Source organism: Pithys albifrons, chromosome 13 (assembly GCF_047495875.1).
Source record: "Pithys albifrons albifrons isolate INPA30051 chromosome 13, PitAlb_v1, whole genome shotgun sequence".
In the NCBI taxonomy this organism is placed as follows: Eukaryota; Metazoa; Chordata; class Aves; order Passeriformes; family Thamnophilidae; genus Pithys; species Pithys albifrons.
Genome location: NC_092470.1, coordinates 16,085,535 through 16,103,725, shown reverse-complemented (window position 1 = coordinate 16,103,725; position 18,191 = coordinate 16,085,535). Strand labels below are relative to the sequence as shown.

At 41.2% G+C, this 18,191-nt stretch overlaps 1 protein-coding gene across 2 annotated transcripts in view; it reads right to left on the bottom strand.

The window, feature by feature from the left end:
• MCTP2 (multiple C2 and transmembrane domain containing 2) overlaps positions 1-18,191 on the bottom strand; it is a 127,837-nt gene that overhangs the window by 101,004 nt on the left and 8,642 nt on the right. Inside the window, exons 1-3 of one of the 2 annotated variants that reach the window (XM_071568170.1) lie at positions 17,357-17,518; positions 2,661-2,764; positions 1,316-1,852 (exon numbers count right to left, since the gene is read on the bottom strand). In XM_071568170.1, coding sequence (XP_071424271.1) covers positions 1,316-1,789 — 474 coding nt within the window. In that variant the 5' untranslated portion in view covers positions 1,790-1,852; positions 2,661-2,764; positions 17,357-17,518. Of the gene's footprint in view, positions 1-1,315; positions 1,853-2,660; positions 2,765-17,356; positions 17,519-18,191 lie in introns of those variants that run through there. The other variant, XM_071568171.1, reaches the window with a different exon arrangement.

Below are 18,191 nucleotides of genomic sequence, written 5' to 3'. Positions count from 1 at the left end.
CCATCCTGACACACTGCATCACAACAGACTAGGAGCCAACACTGATCTGGTAGGAATCCACAGGCCTTTGTGATGAAGAACAAGCAGTTTATATCAGAAGGGACCATTTTCCCCAGAGCAGCACTATCATTTTGAATGGTGCAGTTAAAAAATAATTACCCTGTGAAATCTCCATTCCCAAAGGAGAACCTTAAACCAAAACACCTGTTGCAATTTTTTAATATCAAATGACTAAGGAAACCAGCCACCATAACTGCAACAACTAGCTATTGTGAAAAAGGCACCAAAAAGTTCATTATCTAACCTTCCCAGTGAGAACTCAACAGGAGGATACATACTTCCTCAAAATATAAATAAAACAAATTTTGCCTGAACTGTTTCATGCAGATCCAATCTTCACCTGATGTCTCTATTATGAAGCCATTGTGCAACTCCATAGAATTCACAATTTTCTCAGGTCAGGCAGGAATTAGTTTCATGGCAATTTTGGAGCATATCCGTCTCTGGTCCTCTGTGCATGAGAAATTATGCCCAGCCACATAAACACTGACCACAATGGTGAGGGGGAAAGGAATAGGAACAAGATGGGGAATGCAGAGGGAACATACTGGTTTTGCACCCCCTCTAAATCATCACTGAGAAAGCCCAAAGGACAGTACTGAGCACGATGGTACATGTTCTGTTCCCCATCAAGTGGGTTTTTTTGGTTAATTCCAGACATAGGCAGAATTCCCCTTCCTCACAGTCATCTTTCACCTATTGCCTTCATCTTAGTCTTAAGTGGGTGAATGGTAAATTGATTTTGCTATATAACAATGCTGGCAAACTATTAACTAAAAAGCAAATGTATCAGCACTGCATTTCACAGCTCAGAGGGCTACAACAACTTTTGATTTAAGCAAGAAACTCCAACAAACCTGAAAAATCTGAAGCACCATTAAAAATAATAATAAAAATAGAATATAAAAAAATGAGGCAGGGTTATTTTGCATCTATGAACTGAGCTTAAGGATAGCTGAATTAGTCTTGAACAATATGGGTATCACATAAAGTTCATGCTTATTTTTATTCTTCATTCATTGCTTGAGTAGAGCCCCCTCCTCACAGAATGGTTCAGGTTGAAAAGGACCTTAAAGATTATCCAGTTCTAACCCCCTGCCACAGGCAGAGACACCCTCCACTAGGCCAGGTTGCTCAGAGCCCCATCCAACCTGGCCTTGGTTCGATCCTCTAGCCCTTCATAAGTCAGACAATTGAGGAGAAGCACAACGAGCCCAAGGTGGCCACTGAGCCTGGCTGGCCCTCAATCACCTACCTCTGTCCCATCATCTGTCAGAGCAGCGCTCAGGCGGGTCCTCTGCAGCAGTTCAAACAGGTCATCGCTGGATTTCCTCTTCCCCTCGGACATGGAGCTGCCTGCAGCTTGCACATCTGGCGGGGTGACTGTCACTTCTGTCCGTGTCACCTGCTGCGCCACCCATGGCCAGTCATCTCCCACTGCCCTTGCTGAAGCGCTTCTGCTTTTCAAGGACATCACAGACCTGGAAAAGCTTTTTGGGGAACTGCTTGACAGCACCTGAGTACTTGAATAAGTCGTTTCTTCTTCTGTAAGAGTCTCCACCTCCAGCATGTCAGGCACCGACACACTCAGACATCGGTCCAAGGAGTTGACCGTTCTCTTCATCATTTTGCTAGACCTCTTCTTTGTCTTCCTCACACTCAGGTTTTGCAGGAACGGTCTAGTTTTCTGTTTCAGGGATCCCCATACGGATGGTTTATCCAAGTCCATTGCTGCGAGGGGAGTTTCAGCAATGCCTCCTGCACAAAACAGCTTCAGCGATTCCCAGGGTGACTAAAAGGAACGTAGGAAGAAAGCAAGTCAATCACAAAAGTGAACAGCCGCTCAAGAGTATGACTCATGTTGTATCATCTTAAAACTTTCAGTCATTTTTCTAAACAGTTAAAATGGAGCATGTCACATTAGTAAGTGCTTCCAAATACAATCTGGTGGGTAGGTTTGATTATTTAGGAGGAAAACAGCCAGAACAATTATTTATTCCTACACAAAAATGCAATGTCTGCCCACTACTTCATGATTGCTAAGAGGAGACATTATATTTCTTCTTCTGCCAAGTCTTGATTTGTGAAAACTTGAGGTTTATCCAATTTGAAAAAGTGTTTCTGTACAAAACTTACTGATGGGAGTTAAATCGTGATAAATGTGAGCACACGAAAGCTGCTGGCAAAGCTGGCACAGGCATTTCTGTTGATATTTTTCCAGGCTATGAAGGGTTTTGCTGGTTATTTCCAAGGCTACATGGATTCTTACAGGACATGTTAATGGACAAGCACACACACAAAAAAACAGTTCAACAAATTAAGTGGCTGAGGCTGAAAAGGGCATATTGGATATGAGGAAATCCAGATGGGACCCCAAAATATTCCCTTACAGTAATGCACTGTCAGTGGAAGTTCATGTTGTAGATTTGGTTTTCCTCATAGAGAAAGCAATTGAGTGAAAAATGAAGACAAAAATAGATGTTTGGATCACCTACTGATTTTGAAAATACACTGAGGGACTCATCTGTGAGTTAATCCCTACTAAGCACTTACACATGTTGGAGGGACAAGAAAAAAAGAGCTACAAGAAAATCACTTACTGTATCTGCATCGTAAGAGAGCGGTCAAATGGACATCTCTGTGCACAGGAATATTCTCACAGACAGGCTCTTCCGTGGTTAACAGCTGAGCAACCATCCTTATTCTGTGAAGCAGAGGTAGTCAAATCATCATCAAAACTCAGTAAGAAAAAAGCTGATGAAACCTGAAGATTTACTCCTTTACAATCACACACTCAAAGTTTACAAACGTTTATACTACATACACATATCCTTAAAAATATATAACCATTAACAACTACACGACGGCTGCTTCCAAAACTCACAGCATATTTACCTCCTAACTATTGCAGAGTTGACAAAAAATTATTTATCCCACTGTTTTCCTGATCACTAGGAAAACCACCACAACAGGCAACAGAAGTACAACTGCTGGGTGAATCCAGTCAGAGGAATCACTGTCTGCTTCCTAAGAAATCTACTCTTGCACCATTAATTTTGATGAGGTGGTATAGCCAGATACTTAATAACTTATTTAAATAACTTTATGATTAACCTCACCACACTTGCAGAGCATTAAGGATCTACAAAAAATTCTCTAACTGTATTACTGTGTAGCTAAAGCTGCACAACCTTCTCCTCCCCACCTTTATATTAATAAGAAATAATAAATCAATGCATTCACAAAGCACTAATAAGTTTTGCCCAAACAGGAAGGTGTGCTAGTATAAATATATCAGCTTATTTCACTGTTTTCACCTCTATTGCCACGAATCAGTCACTGTATCAAAGTGCACATGGAAAACTGAAACTGTGTTGTCCCTCAGAGCATCACTGAAAAGTAAAAACTTCTGAAAAAGGTTTTTTTCTGAACCTCAGAGGAAGATTTGAGGTACACCAAGGCATGGTGGGTCTGTCTTTCTCACTGAACTCAGGTTGAAGTTCAAGATAAACAGGTTTATGGAGGGAGGAGAAAAGGAATCAGTACCACTCTATTTGACTGGAGATGGAGGGATGCCTGTGCTGGAGCAGCAACTGATGCCTTGCACAAGCTCGTGCTGAACTTGCTTTCATCAGCTGAGAGCCACTTCCCTCTCTGCACAAAATCTTGACAAGGCCTTCCCCCTGGTACTGCTACATCACATGCCAGCAACAGAAGTTATTAGGCTAAACACACTTGCACAAAACATTATGAAATACACTGCTGGGACTCATTTAAAGAACTCATCTGCTGCCAGTGCTCTTTGCTTTGCTCGCCTACATGCACAGAAACCTGCTGGAGGAAAGATGTTGCAAATAAAGGCAGAGCCCAGCTCAATATCCACTTCCCAAGGGTCTTACTGCTTCTTATTCCCTTCCTGTTATTCTCTACCCCTCTCGTTATGATGACCCACCACCATTGTTTTTATTTTGTTTGCTTTGAGATTTTTGTTTCCTAGCAGCACACTTGTTCCTGTAGGTTTTTCCAGTTACTTTCCCCAGTTCAAATGCTTTTTCCCCACAGTTACATTGCCTCAGTTGCTGAATAGAAATGCCCATTCAGCAAGGATGGTTCAGGGACTGTACAGTATCTCTGAGACCCACTTGCACATAACCCAGTTAGCAGAGTCCTGCTCAAGCCAAGCAGAACAACAGCAAAATTTAAAAAATTGAAAAACAAAAAACCAGAAAAAAAGCTGGGTGAAAAGTTTCTGGGTCTTGGTCAAGACAGCAGGGATGGCTCCAGTAACCTGCCATCTCACAGCTCCCACACTGGGGCAACACACCAATGATATCTGCTGCACAGAGAACACCAGGTTGCCTAACTGAGGCCACAGAAGAAATAAGCCCACACCGGTCACTCGATTGCTTGGAAGTTTGGCCATAGTCTGCCTCTGAACCTTTACATCCACATTCCTGATGCTGCTACAACTTCTCCTATATAAATACTGTATTTACAAATAAATTAACCCAAATGATGGCTATGATACACAATTAACAATAAATGCACAGTCTGTTCTAATCTGAGAAAGGGGTAAATACACTGTGATGGGCAAATGCATTCTGACAGATGCCATCTGCAGACTGGCCCTTTTTTCACTTCCCCAGTTCAAGAAGAAGACACACAGCACCATGATCAGAAATCTGTTCCCTACTGATCACTGGAAGATCAGGGACTGGGACCACCCTGGCACAGTGCTGGAGCCAGGGGTGCCAGGATTACTGGGATACCCCCTACCATGCCACACTGAGCAACATCAACACAAACATATAATTCTTGAGGGAGAAATTCTCTCTTGCCTGTAAACAGTGTGTTCTCAGTACCAACATATTGTTCTCAGTACCAACATGTTATTCACATAGTCCTTATCCTCCATGGGCCAGAAGTTTTCCCTCTTCCTTCCCCAGTTCATGGCCAACCATATTGCCAAATATTCCCTAAGCAACTACAGGGACAAAAAACACACTTTGCCAAATTCTTGGTGTAAGCTTGGCATCTTTACTCTTTCCCTTTCAATGGCACATTGTAGCAAAAATCTGCAAACAGTAATCACTCAAAGAGAAACATTTCCCGTTATCAATTTTACCTTTGTTGGTTATAATTGAATGGCTCCTTGTTTTTATGTAGGAAGAAAAAAAATCTTCGAGCCTATCTTCTTCAGCCTTCTCTTTAATAAGCTGCTGAATCTCAAAAGCTGAGAAAAATCCATTTTGTTTAATGCCTTCCTTCAGAGAGACCACTTTGATTGCATCTGTCATTTTTATTATATTCTTTTCTTTTGCTGTCTCCTCTTTGAGGGCAACAGGGGAAAGAAGGAAAGGAGTAGTGACAGAAAAGTTGGTCACGGTTCACTGTGACTGATAGAATAAATATTTCTAGTATTTTATCCTCCCTTAAGTATCTTCTCATTATTGCCCTTAGGATTTGTTTTTAATGTGCTTTGGTTTCTTTCACTGTAATACTCTGTAGGTACTCCCTTAAATTGATATAATATTTAGAGCTAATGACTTTTTTAGATGTTCTAACAGGTGGCTCTAAGAAATATTTCAAATGCAATTGAAAGCCTAGAGAAATCCTTCTGCAATTCTACTTCACTTACTGTCTTGTCAGGAAGCCAGCAAAACCACAAGTGAGAAATACTGCAAGACACACTGCAAACATTATAAAAGTTCCCAATACAACTTAACAAATAAACCAAACAAACCCAAATCAATTTATGCATTTGAAATTATGAAATAGATTGTCTTTCTTCACTATGTAAACATTCCCTGCACATCCAGAACTGCACAATGCTCATTGAAGCACCATGAGACACTCCCCGCTAGCATTATAACCATCATCTCCAAAGTCAGCAAGATGATAAAAACACTACTGAGCACCACACCACCACTATTACAGCTTCCATAAATCTATTAGTCCTTATACTCAATTTGTTTATCCAATTAAAGTGAAAACTCTGGGTCAGTGTGCATGCCACCCAGCTTTAAGGTCTGATTCAGCCAGTATGTTTTCAGCTGCAACTAAATGGCAATAACCATTTAAATCCATCACAGCTGAAAACACTAACATGCATTAGAGGCTGTTAGGAAGATGCTGCACACTTAGATGCATATTAAAATAGGTTCAAATTAGAAGGAACTAATGAACCTCCCTCACTGTAAAACCTCCATTGATTCTGGCTGTTCTGGCACAGGATCACCCCAATCTCTGCCTACCTGGCACATCCACTGACTTAAAACCTAACACATGAGATTTTTGGAATTACACACAAAGCTAATCACACTCCTGCTATGCAACACAGTATTTGGCTATGGAAAGTTCTAATATAACCCCATTAGGTTTATAATTTCTGAATTCAGCGTGCTGTGAAACAAGGCTGACATCCAGAAGGAGATAAGGGAGCAGGGGAGTAAGGGACTGAGGTCTATTTTTCAAACTCTTCTTTTCTCTTTTTGCTATAAATTCCACTCTCTGGCCCTAGGAGCCATAAACTAAACAACTGCTCCCTAGGAGAGAAAGGGAAAATATCAGGAAAATAGCTCTCAGCTGGCAGAACAACCACTGCATGTGCTGGGTGGTTATTTCTACAACAGATCATACCAAGCACTCCAGATTTTTAATATCATTGTATCTTAAACACAGTCAAATATAAATCATTACTAAGAGTGGAATAACTTTTTCTAAAGAAACCAACACTTCCTTCTTTGCAGTGGCTTATTTCAGTGCCTTGTCAGGAAATACAGTAGCTTTATGCTAAGCACCAGACACAGAGATAAGAGAGTATCATCCAAATAAAGTTTGTACTGGAGCATTCCAAACCCAGCCCTAGTTACACTCATACATGATATTGAAAAGAAAAGGGAATACCTTACCAGGGGCATGATGTCCCTTGGATTACCAACACTTTCAAGCCAGTGTTGCACTTCCTTTGTAGAAAAAAACAAATCCAAAATGAAAGACTGGACTAGGTGGGCCCAAGGCCATTCCTCCCTGGATATGATCCCAGAAGATAACATAGGATTCTGAATTAGACACATACATCTTAATACTGAGAAACTGAGACAGCCTTTTCTTCTTACAGCATATGGTAAATACCTGAAGTTAAATTCGGTAAGGCAGTAGAAAAAATCTCAATCTGATTCTGCACAGGCTAATTACCCTGGGGAAATCAGTGTTAGAATTATTTTTAGCACTAACAAGCATCAAAGGGAGCACACTGCTGTGGTGTAGCTAACATCTTCACTGCACAGGTGATTTGCTGCTAAAGCAGGGTCATGGCTTGGCCAGCTTCCAAATGCTCCCACGGCATATGAGTTTAAGCTTCCCTGTAGGGTTTCAGATGATGCCAGCCTGTGGATACAGATTCTGCTCTTCTACTGCCCTACTCTAACAGACTCCTTTGCAAAGCATAGCAGGATGCTAAACTAAAATAAAATAAAAACTTGACCTGTTGCTGTCAGCCAAATTAGCACAAGCAACAACTGTATATGCTTCGATGGAAATAAGGCAACCAAAAGAAACCAGCCTTATGTGCTTGATGTGAGGTGAAAGAAACCTAGTCCTTGCAGAAGATCATAAATAGTATCGAGGGTAAACACAAAGCTTTAGAAAAGCCTGTTTATCACATGCAGATAATACAGGCATCTAAAGTAGTATTTTCTATTTTAGGTTTGGCATTTGTTGTTTTGGGTCGGGATTTTTTACAGATCTCTAAATTTTCAGGCTCTAGGCTTTTACAACCCATGCTTGGCTTTCTGATTTTTAGTTGGCTCAAAGGTGATGAGCTTCATCTTTCACAAATACATGAAACAAGCACACATCTTCCTCCACTTATCACACAAGAGAGGAACAAGGGCACTTTAACTCATTAGAGGCTCTTTTGCACAATCTGGAGGGCTTTTTTCTCAACATTTATGAGCAGATAGGAACTATGAGAAGTAACAGAACGACCAGCTGCTACAAGCATCTTAAAATAGCATCTGCTAGTGAAAGTTACTGAGAAGAAAAAAACCTGCACCTGCCTCCAGCTTATGAAAGTATTGCTTTCATTTTGCTTCGGTCTATTCTAAAACAGAAGAAAAATGATGAGTATGTGTGGAGGAAATGAAGGAGGAAGTGTTTGGGTGTATTTTTTACAAAAAATATTTCACATGTTCCTTCCACTTTTTCAGCTTCCTTCAAAACATTGTGGCTTGTAATTTTACCTGTGCAAGTCAAGGGGCCCTTTCAATCTTTTCAGTCTAATTCATGGGATTGTAACAAGCTGGTACAATCAAATATGATCTTTACAGTGCAAACACACCTGCTGAGCATCAAACCTCTTCAGGTACACCTATGCATGAAGATCTTCCTGCAGCCCTGTGGCACAGGGGATAACGTGCACCTCAAATCAGACTCCAAGAAAGATCCTGGACTCCCAGATCCTGCGCTTGGAATGCTCTGTGTGGCATGCTCAGATCACACCAACAACTGAGATATTTCTTTACCATTGAATGTATCAATTTTATAATTTGTCTCACTGTTCCCAACCACATCGGGTGATCCCTGGGAATGCTGACACCTGGAGCAGAGGAAGAGAGAAAGCTGAGGAGCAGCAAGAGGAAGGAGAGATGTAGGTACAAGCAGAGTAAGAGCAAGATAAGAAGTGCTCAAAAAACAAAAAATGTTTTTCGGGGCTCACATGAGGAACACGATCAGGAGAGAGGCAGATACACACTTGTTGAAGGAGCCAGTACTCATCAGAGTGGCTCCAGTGGGAATCCAGCCCTGCACCTCCTTCCTTCTCACTCTCTCCTTCAAGCCCCTGTTCCCTTCTCATAACAAAAGGTTTATTTTTATAACAAGAGGCGCACAGAAATAGATCCTCCCTTTCCATAACTCTCGGGGAAAACAAACCTAGGAAGGAAATTGGAGACTCATTTCCACTGGAGACCACATCAACCAGTGCCTTTTACCAACACTTAAATAATATATTTAAATAAAAGAAGTTAGTGACTACATGCAAATTACTTTTGCGTGTGCCAGGATTGCTCCCTAAATAGCTGCTATTACTGTCATATCTCTTGTCAAAACTCAGTGACTAGAGGAAAGATCTATTAAAAGTTCTGCAGGATTCTTTATTTAACAACAGTTTTCCAAACTGACCTAAACAGAATACTTCTGATTCATAAAAATGGCCTGATGATAACTTGAACAGGACAAAAACCTGCACTAAGCTGTTGGTCTTCCCTCTTTTTTGCTTACTATGGTATGTTCCTCTTCCCAACAGCAACATGGCACAAAGCCAGGCCCAGAGCTCACAGTGAGAACTGGGCACACAGGAGAGATGAAATTACTTTGAATCTTTATCGACCTGCGTGATTTAAATTTCCTATTTAACATCTCACAGTTTGAGTGTATGTGTAGGTAAAATTACTGTTTTTGCAGTCTTGCAATTACCAAAGGCAGGAGGCTGAAGGCAACTGTCCCTAAAGAAAAGGGAGGTTGGTGGGTTGTAGCGCAGAATAAAAGCCTTCATTTTCTGCAAGAACCATAAGCCTCCTAACAGAAAATCACTGCACTTAAGAGATCTGAGTTTCTGCATTGCCACAGAGAAAGAGGGAAGGTTGACATACAAAGAAGCCCTTGGTGAAGGCAAGTGTTTGCAGGTTTCATCCTGGACAATAGCTTAGTACTTTAAATATGATGCCAATGCATACAACTAAAGTCACTCACACTGCTCCCCCGAAGTCATGACAGCAAAATGTTCAGCACGCAAATGGCAGCAAAATCTAAAGACCCCTTTAACTGCTTCAAACTTTTTTATTTCCAGTTGTAAACATATGCCAGCACACATACCTAAATGCCAGCCATTTTTCACAGAAAAGAATGAGTTTTGAGGTGTATCTTTCCTTATACTATCTGAGTTTTCAACCTCCTGGCACTAGAAATATGCACCTTGTCTTCAGGTTCTGTTATAGAATTATTTTCCTATTGAGAAGATCAGATAAAGTTGGTAAATTTAACTTACGTGCATCGGCAGTTACACTTTGGCACTTCCAAAGTCTTAACACTGGGGTTTCATTTTGCTAAAGCTGAAGCCCCAAGTATGGGCATCATTATCAAGAAAACCAAAAACTACAACTACAGTAACTATGTTAACCTTGAATAGGGCCAAAAATTAAAATATAGGAATATCATGCTGGGATGAATAATAAGTGGCCTGTTTAGGAGACCTAAAAACTGCAGAGAACCTCAACTACAGCAAAGCCTGGTTTTGTTAATTCTGGTTCCTGCAAGCGATCCAATCAGAAAAGCTCCCCCAAACAGAAATACTGGTATTGTTGAGCCAGGATGACACCTGATGAAGCAATTTCAACCTCACTTTCAGTTCTGTGATTCTGTATGACAAACCTGCTCTGTGAAAACCGGAAGACACATAACACAGTCCTTAAAAACCGATTTGGTTCTGATTCATCTGGGGTAAATTTGCCATAGGCAGGGTGGGGTAAAGTTTGCTAAACTTTAAATACCTTTCCTTAAGCATATCTACAGCTTCTTGCTCATGCTGCCCAACCTCACTGGCTGCTCCTTTGTATACTACTACCACAGTGGGGATTTTTGTTTTTAATTCTCCTTTCATGCACAAGTAGCTCCAGGCAGGATAGTTTAGAAAAGATCAAGGTGACCACCACATATGTCATTATCTGCCCCATTCACATATTCTCAAAGTAAATGTTAAATGCACAAATTATGACCACTCAGCCCATAATTAACTAACAAAACACAGTTTATTAATCATGGATGTTTAGTTATGGTGAATACAGACTAAAAGGTGTATTAATTCAGCCGTCATAATTATGTAATCTCCTCCTTTGGCTCATGGATTAAAATCGCAAAAAGCTCAAAACTAAAATTTTACTATAGGTGTCAAAACACCCCTCTAAAGATGTAGTAGTATGTTTTAATGGATTTAACAGCTATTAACATTCCAGTTCCCTGTGTCTAGCAGACAAGGGCAGCAGTCACCAATTTGGCAAGTGTTTTGAACCACAAATTGCTTGCAGTCAGTTAAAGAGATTTGGAGGTTTTCTGATTCAAACAACTTTTACAACCAAGTAGATGAATGCTTGATCTTCTTCAGCTTTCATTTGCTTAGTATCAAAGGCCAGATATTTTGCTAAATGCTACTATGAGGCATCCAAGGTTTCTTGGTTGAAGTGAGAAACCAGAAACCAACCTGAACTGAAGACAAATGTCTTCATTTAGCTTGTAATGAGATTTGTATCTTAAATTAAGGTTTAAAAGAGTTGAACAAAATTCAGTCACTAACATATTAAAAATAAAATCAATTCACACTTCAAACACAAAAACAATATTCCCACTATCGGAACGTGGGTAGGAAGCATCTATTCTAAAATAATTACAAGCAATCCCAAATAGCAGGACTTCTACAAAATCCACTAGAATATATAACTGGAATTAGATGTTTGCATTCAAAAAAGAAAAACAAGACAAAACAAAATGCTACAGTTAATTGTTTCCAAGTACAAGAAACTGGGAACAAAGCCTGCTATTGAATGAGCATTAATGACTTGCCATTTGGTTCTGCAGATGTTTCCCATGAGGGAAGACAGCATAAAAACATTCCTCTTGAAACTCAGGGAAGCAGCGACAAGAAGCTGAGTTACGCTCATTCATTTGGATATTTTTATTTGAAATTGTTGAAACCATTAGATTCAGTAATATTTTACTTAAGGGAAACCTGTATCCAATAAAATTTCAAAGAACTGAGCTCTGTAATCCCACCTCACTTAAACACAAATGAGTCAGGCTTTTTAAAAAAATTTCATAGCCATGATAAAATGAGCTGAGAGGCTGCCCCATCCTCGCTGACAGCTCCAGATCATCACCACCTCCACATCAATGGCAACAAAGACAAATGGCTGCTCAAATAAATTAGCATGCCCATCTCGTTTCCATTCATCTCCATTAAAAGATTTTCAAATGACATAGATTATATACCCTGTCCTGGCTAGAAACTTATTTCTAGATCAGGCCTTATCTCTTTGGGAAAGAAGGATGAAAGCCCACACTCATAAATCCTGAGAAGACAACAGAGCTGTTTCTGTGTCTTAATTTACAGTGTACCACAAAGTTAGAAATCTCTTATTTCTAAATTAGATCTTTTCTCAGATCTTAAGCCAGCAAAGCTATACAACTCCAAGAATTTCCAAAACAATAAAATTACTCCAAATCTAAAATTTCCAGTAAAGCAAAATTTGCTTCACAGACTGTAACTGTACTTCTTAGGAGTGGGCAACAGGAAGAATTGTCAAGGGTACAAGTGCTTCCCAGAAAGGAAGGATATGAATAATATCTCACTTTTTCCCCCATCCCAAAAGGCCAACAAAACAAAACAAAGATCTCGAAACCTATGTTAATATTTAGCTTGCATTTTATCAAGTTGTTTTTGTGGGAAAGTGAAAACAAGCTAGTGAAGGAGCATCTGTGTAAATACATATGAAACAGGCACCCACCACAGCAGGCAGAAAAGTCACCTCCAGGTCACTCTGCTCCAGCTCTCACTGTACACTAACCAAAAAACCAGGAAAATAATTAGTTTTAACTAAAGACCACCAGACAGTGTTACCAAGAGGCTCCTCTCTAAGACTAACATACCCATACGAGGCTCCTCTCTGATGGCAGGGAAGGTTGGACACCTACAAGACCACGCTGGAAGGGTTCCAGCTCCAATTCCACAAGTAGACTTGAAGGCTCCCAGCTCAAGGATCTGTTTTCCTTAGACAAGCAGCAGCTGAAGTCAACGGGAAAGGACAGATACATACACAGTTTGTCCCCATCAGCCCTGACGCAGGTTTTAACAGAAGGCAGTGAAAGCATCAAAAGCAAAGGTTCAAAAAAATGCCTAAAGGTCAGCAGGCTGCTTACATGCAGATAACAAAAAGTCTCCTTGGAAAAGCAATATACATGTAAGAAAACAGAAATCAAAACTGAAATCATAACATCCTCCAGATTTTCACACAATAATCCAACCATTTCACAAGTGATAAAACAATGGAGCTTTGCAGCAGTACTGTAGCCTTGCAAAAGGTCAGCTTGATCTGTGTTCTTAACAGATTATGGTTATGAATAGCCAGTTAATCAAAACTTAAGGAAACACAGCATGGAGCACACTGTTGACTTCAGGTTTTTCCCAAGTGTGAAAACTGAAGTTACATCTAACATTCACCTGCTTGGAACCATTTCAGACAAAGTAGAAGTCATTTCAGGAAAACCCATCCAAATTTCCATCACACAGAGCATGCAAGGGGACTACATCACTCCAAATATCAATTTAGCCCAATAAGCTGCCTCTAACTCTGACTGAAAACAGATGCTCAGGGAAAGACTATAAGGTCAGGAAATTATACTGTGATTCTGCCTGCAAAATAATCTCCTGGCTTCCAGGAATCTGTGATTTAGGAGGTGCTTCAGCTAGAAATTGTAACTGCAACTTTGTGATTAACAGTCCCAGCATACTTTTTCTCTATTAATTTGCCAAACTACTTTCAAAATTCATTTATATCCTAAACAACAGGAAGATATCGCAGTAATGAGTTCCACAGATAAATTATGCTTGTGTGAAACAGAAGCATAATTTAACTATGGAAGCATTTTAATTTTATTGAAAAGTACCTTAGGAAAAAAAACTCATTGAATCTTGTTCATTTATTCTCACCTCTTTAAAAACTTGAGCTACGTGAAATTAGGAGTAATTGTTCTCTGTTTACTCCACATCACTCAGATTGTACCCACTTCTGCATTCTCCCCTCTAACGAGCTCTTTTAATTGAAAAGCCCAGTTCATTCAAGGAGGCTGGTTAATGTTACACCATCCAAACTTAACTGCCTTACACCACAGACTTTTTTTCCTGAGATAATTGATTTGTCTGAATACCTACTGTAGTGCAAAACAACCTAAGTTCAAAACCATCTAGGAATGTTTCAAGAAGAGCTAATTAACATCTTATTTTTCTACAGGCTTAACAAATATTTTACCAAATAATTTCTAAGTTGAAAGAACAGTTTAAGGGGTTTGAAAATTACCTCTGGTTGTGTAGCTTTTTAAAGGACTGGATTTTTTGATTAATAAAAACTAGTAATTCCTAAATATTTTTAAAAACATTACAGCAAGACCCTCCTTTGTATCACTCCAGAGTAACTATATGATGAGTAAGTGTAAATACAATTATGCTTGAGCAAGTATTTACCTCAGCACAGCAAGGCACGTGGTCACAGGAGTGCTGAAAGTCAAGTTTGCTTTAGGAGGTGCCATCATCAGGGCAGGACAGACAGACTGCACATCCATAGTGCCTTACAGTACATTATACCCAAGATCCAGGGAACATGGAGAACATCCAACAGAAGTGAAATCTCCATTAACATGGTGTCCTTATTATTGATCCCTAAATTGGACCAAAACCATCTGCCCACGCAGCAGTCCACCCACTCCACGGCTATGCTGGTAAACCTGTAGTTACACCCAAGCTAATTTCTTCAAGGCAGAAATTGCCAGGCATATAACAAAATGATTAATCACTTGATCAAACATGGGAGTCTTGGTCCACTTTCTTTTCTCATTAGAACCCTCACACAGAAGACAATGGGGTGTTAATCCTTACTTGGATTACAGAAAACCTTACATAGATTACAGTGGAATACAGAAAGAAAGCCTTGCTATTGAGACACATGCATTACCTAAATATGAATATTCCATCTAGTTCCAAGATTTTATAGCATCAACAACTTAGAAAATAGAAGTGCACTCAGGTACAGCTGTTAAGTGGATACGCAGTTTGAAATCCGAGTTCAAGGCACTCATACTTCCAACATCCTCACAATCCTGCAAAGACCAGTTTTGTCTTAAGAAACAGATCTTTTGCACCTCGGGAACATTTAACTGCTTAACTTCATCAGGAACAGATTGAGGAAAAAATGTTCTTTTTCTTTCTTATAAAAAGTTTCTGCACAAGCATGTTATCTAATAAGTACAACTGGAAGTAAATGGGAATGTGGGAAGGGTGCCAAGGTAAATCCTCCAGATCTGAGGAAATCGGGAGCAATTTTCCACTCAAGGATGGAAACGACACAAAGGAAATGCAGAACATATTTGGCATGCTTTGCTCTCCTCTGCTAAGGTAAAACTTCCCTCTTACCTAGGCACAGGCACAGGCACCTCAGCCAGCATGGAGATGATGACACCTCAACTCTCTGCACCTTGGGAGATTGGAATTCAAAGCCCTATACCAAAATCAGTTCATGATAGCGGTGTTTGTAAACCAAATACATAAACCCCAAAATTCTCATAACAAAGTGACAACACAAGCTGTTACACACATCTTGCATGAACTTGATGGCCACTGGTGGAGTCCTCATGGAAACCTTCAGCTATCAGTAAGAAACTAGTTATAAAGATGAGACAGGCAAATCTGCACAGTGTAGACTAAAGTGGCAGAAGTTCCTTAGTATCAGAAACTCAGTAGTGCCTGGAAATCTCAGTGGGAGGAACAAAGAAGCTTCTGGGATGAGGTTTATCCCCTGGCTCTAGCCCACTTCAGCCACACACACAGCCTGACCCCAGCTTCATCACATCCCAGCAAACGCCAGCATTCAAAGCACGACTGTTCTCCTCAGCATCATTTGTTGCCTGTGCAGGTACATTTTTTAATAATTACCTATTCAAATAAAGAGGCATTTCATCAGTGAAGTTAATAAAAAAACAGCTGATTATATAAGCAAATGAGAAAGACCCTCGGAAAAAAAACTTGCAGTGAAATTGAGTCAGTTATGGTACTACTTTCATTGAAAGACATGATAAGCAACAACTTTAGCACTGTTACAGCCTCATGCACTGCCCCAGGAGGGGATGATTACAGGAATCCACATGCTATTTAGACACCCACCTTCCTGTCAATGACAGCAGTGCCCCTCCTCATGCCCTTCTTTATAACTGACACCTTAAAAACACACATCTACAAACCATCCTTTAGGTTCTATAATATAATCAAAGTTAAACTTTCCTTTACAGCACATAATAACATCCCAATTAAAAATGTACAAAACTTTTTAAGAAATAAAATTTTAGATTTCCTCTCTGCACCGTTTTCTTCAAATTGTTCATCCCACAGCTACTGGAAAGTGAAACTACACATACTGAATCCATCTTCTACAGCATATGAAAGCTTATTTGCTTTAAGATAAGAAAGCAATAAAATAGTAAGATTATTACTCAAATACACCCATTTATCCTGACAGCTAAATCGACCCATTCAATAGTATTACCTTCTTAAGAATTAATCAAAATCCCTGCAAAATACATGACAAATTCTACAGCTTAATTACAGGAAATTAATACTAAAATATCCAGGTGAGAACTTCTATTTTCTTAATACCACGTAGCATCACTTCAGCTTTCAGTGTGCTGTGAACAACTGACTGTCATAAAACTAAGGGCACCAACTGGTTTCTTGCCAGTTGCCAAGTTGTGCTAGGCAAACACCAATGAAAAATCACACTGTTTTTCATTACAATCAGTTGAGCAATCTCTTTTAAACAACTGTATTTTACACCTTACATTTCACTCAAAGGTGCTCTTTGAGCAATTTCGCTTTATTGATGTAGTCGTGTAAATGTTTTTGTTTTTTGTTTAGGGATTGTTTTATTATTACTATTAAGTGGTTTATTTATTTAGTCAAAGTCAATAACCAACCACTTCAATTTCAGCCAGCAAGTGCACATCGCCATGAATCAGCTCAGTGCGAGCTGGTTGGGAAAGGAGAGGACTTCTCCAGCATCATTTTCTCACACCAACAGCAAAATAAAACATTTTCACACAAGGTGCGAGCAGCACCTGGTGCAGCATCACTAAAGCAGCACACAGAAAAGCGCGGAGTAACCTCGAGTCTGCAAAGTTAGTTCTGTTGGTGCCTGGGGGGAAGCATCAACAGAGAGAGCGACTTGGCGGGCAACAAAAAAAAAACCCGGGCGAAATCCACCGAATCTCCAGCAAAACAAACAAACAACAAAATAAAAAAAAAAAAAAAAGAAAACGTACAAAACCTCCCTCCAGCCCGCGCGGGTTCCTCTGTAAGAGCGGACTCCCGCACTCGGAGCCCCGCGGGAAGGAGCGCTCCCGCCGCCGTCCCGAGTAGCTCGAAGCAGAGCGGGGTCCCCGCCCGGGAGCGGCCCGGGTTACCTGTTCTCTGCTCTGGGGTTACCTGTTCTCCGGGCCGGGTCCGCACAGTGCCCGCAGCCGCCCATCGCCGCCGGGGACTCGCTCGGCGGACGCGGTCCCGAGGTGGGCACGTGTCGCTGTCGCCGCTGTCGTCGCCGCTGTCACCACTGCCTGTCCCCGACCCCTCCCGCCTCCCGGGGCGGTGCCGCCCGCCGGCACCTCCCTGCGTGCTCCGCTCAGCTCCGCTCCCCGCCCACGCCCGAACCTCCGGAGCTTCCCGTAACCCACCCCCGCCAGCATCCCCTCCCGCACGGCTTGCCCGGGGCATCCCCTCGGTGCATCTCCTTGGTGCATCCCTCCGCGGATCGTTTCCCTCGTAGCACCACCATCCCCTGTTGGACCTCCATCCGTCCCGCCCACTCCCCACCAAGACCAAAGCACTCCCCCCACACCAAAGCTAAAACCCCGAGGGTTTTGTCCCCGAAACTCAGGGACATCGGGGAAGGTGGTAGCAGAGGGTAGGAGTCTGGCAGCACTCCCTCGGAGAGTCCTGGGTGAGGGTGGAGCCAGAAAGGAAACTACAGGAATGAGGACGGGCCAAGGGAAATAAAATCAACAGCGGCACTTCTGCCACGTAACACTTGTTCTTGGCTGCATCTCCCAACGTGTTTTGTTGGCAGCACCTCCAGGTGCCTAACAAGGGAGCCAAGCACTGTGGCTGCGTTCCGGACAAGGAAACTGAAGCAGGATTGGTTGAGGTGACATGCTTACCTGGCATGTCTGCAGCTGCAACGTGGCCCCACGTGTTTCTTCATGGTTTTGCCACAGCGTGGAACGGCAACTGCCTCCCAACAGCACCTTGAGCACCAGGTTGTTTC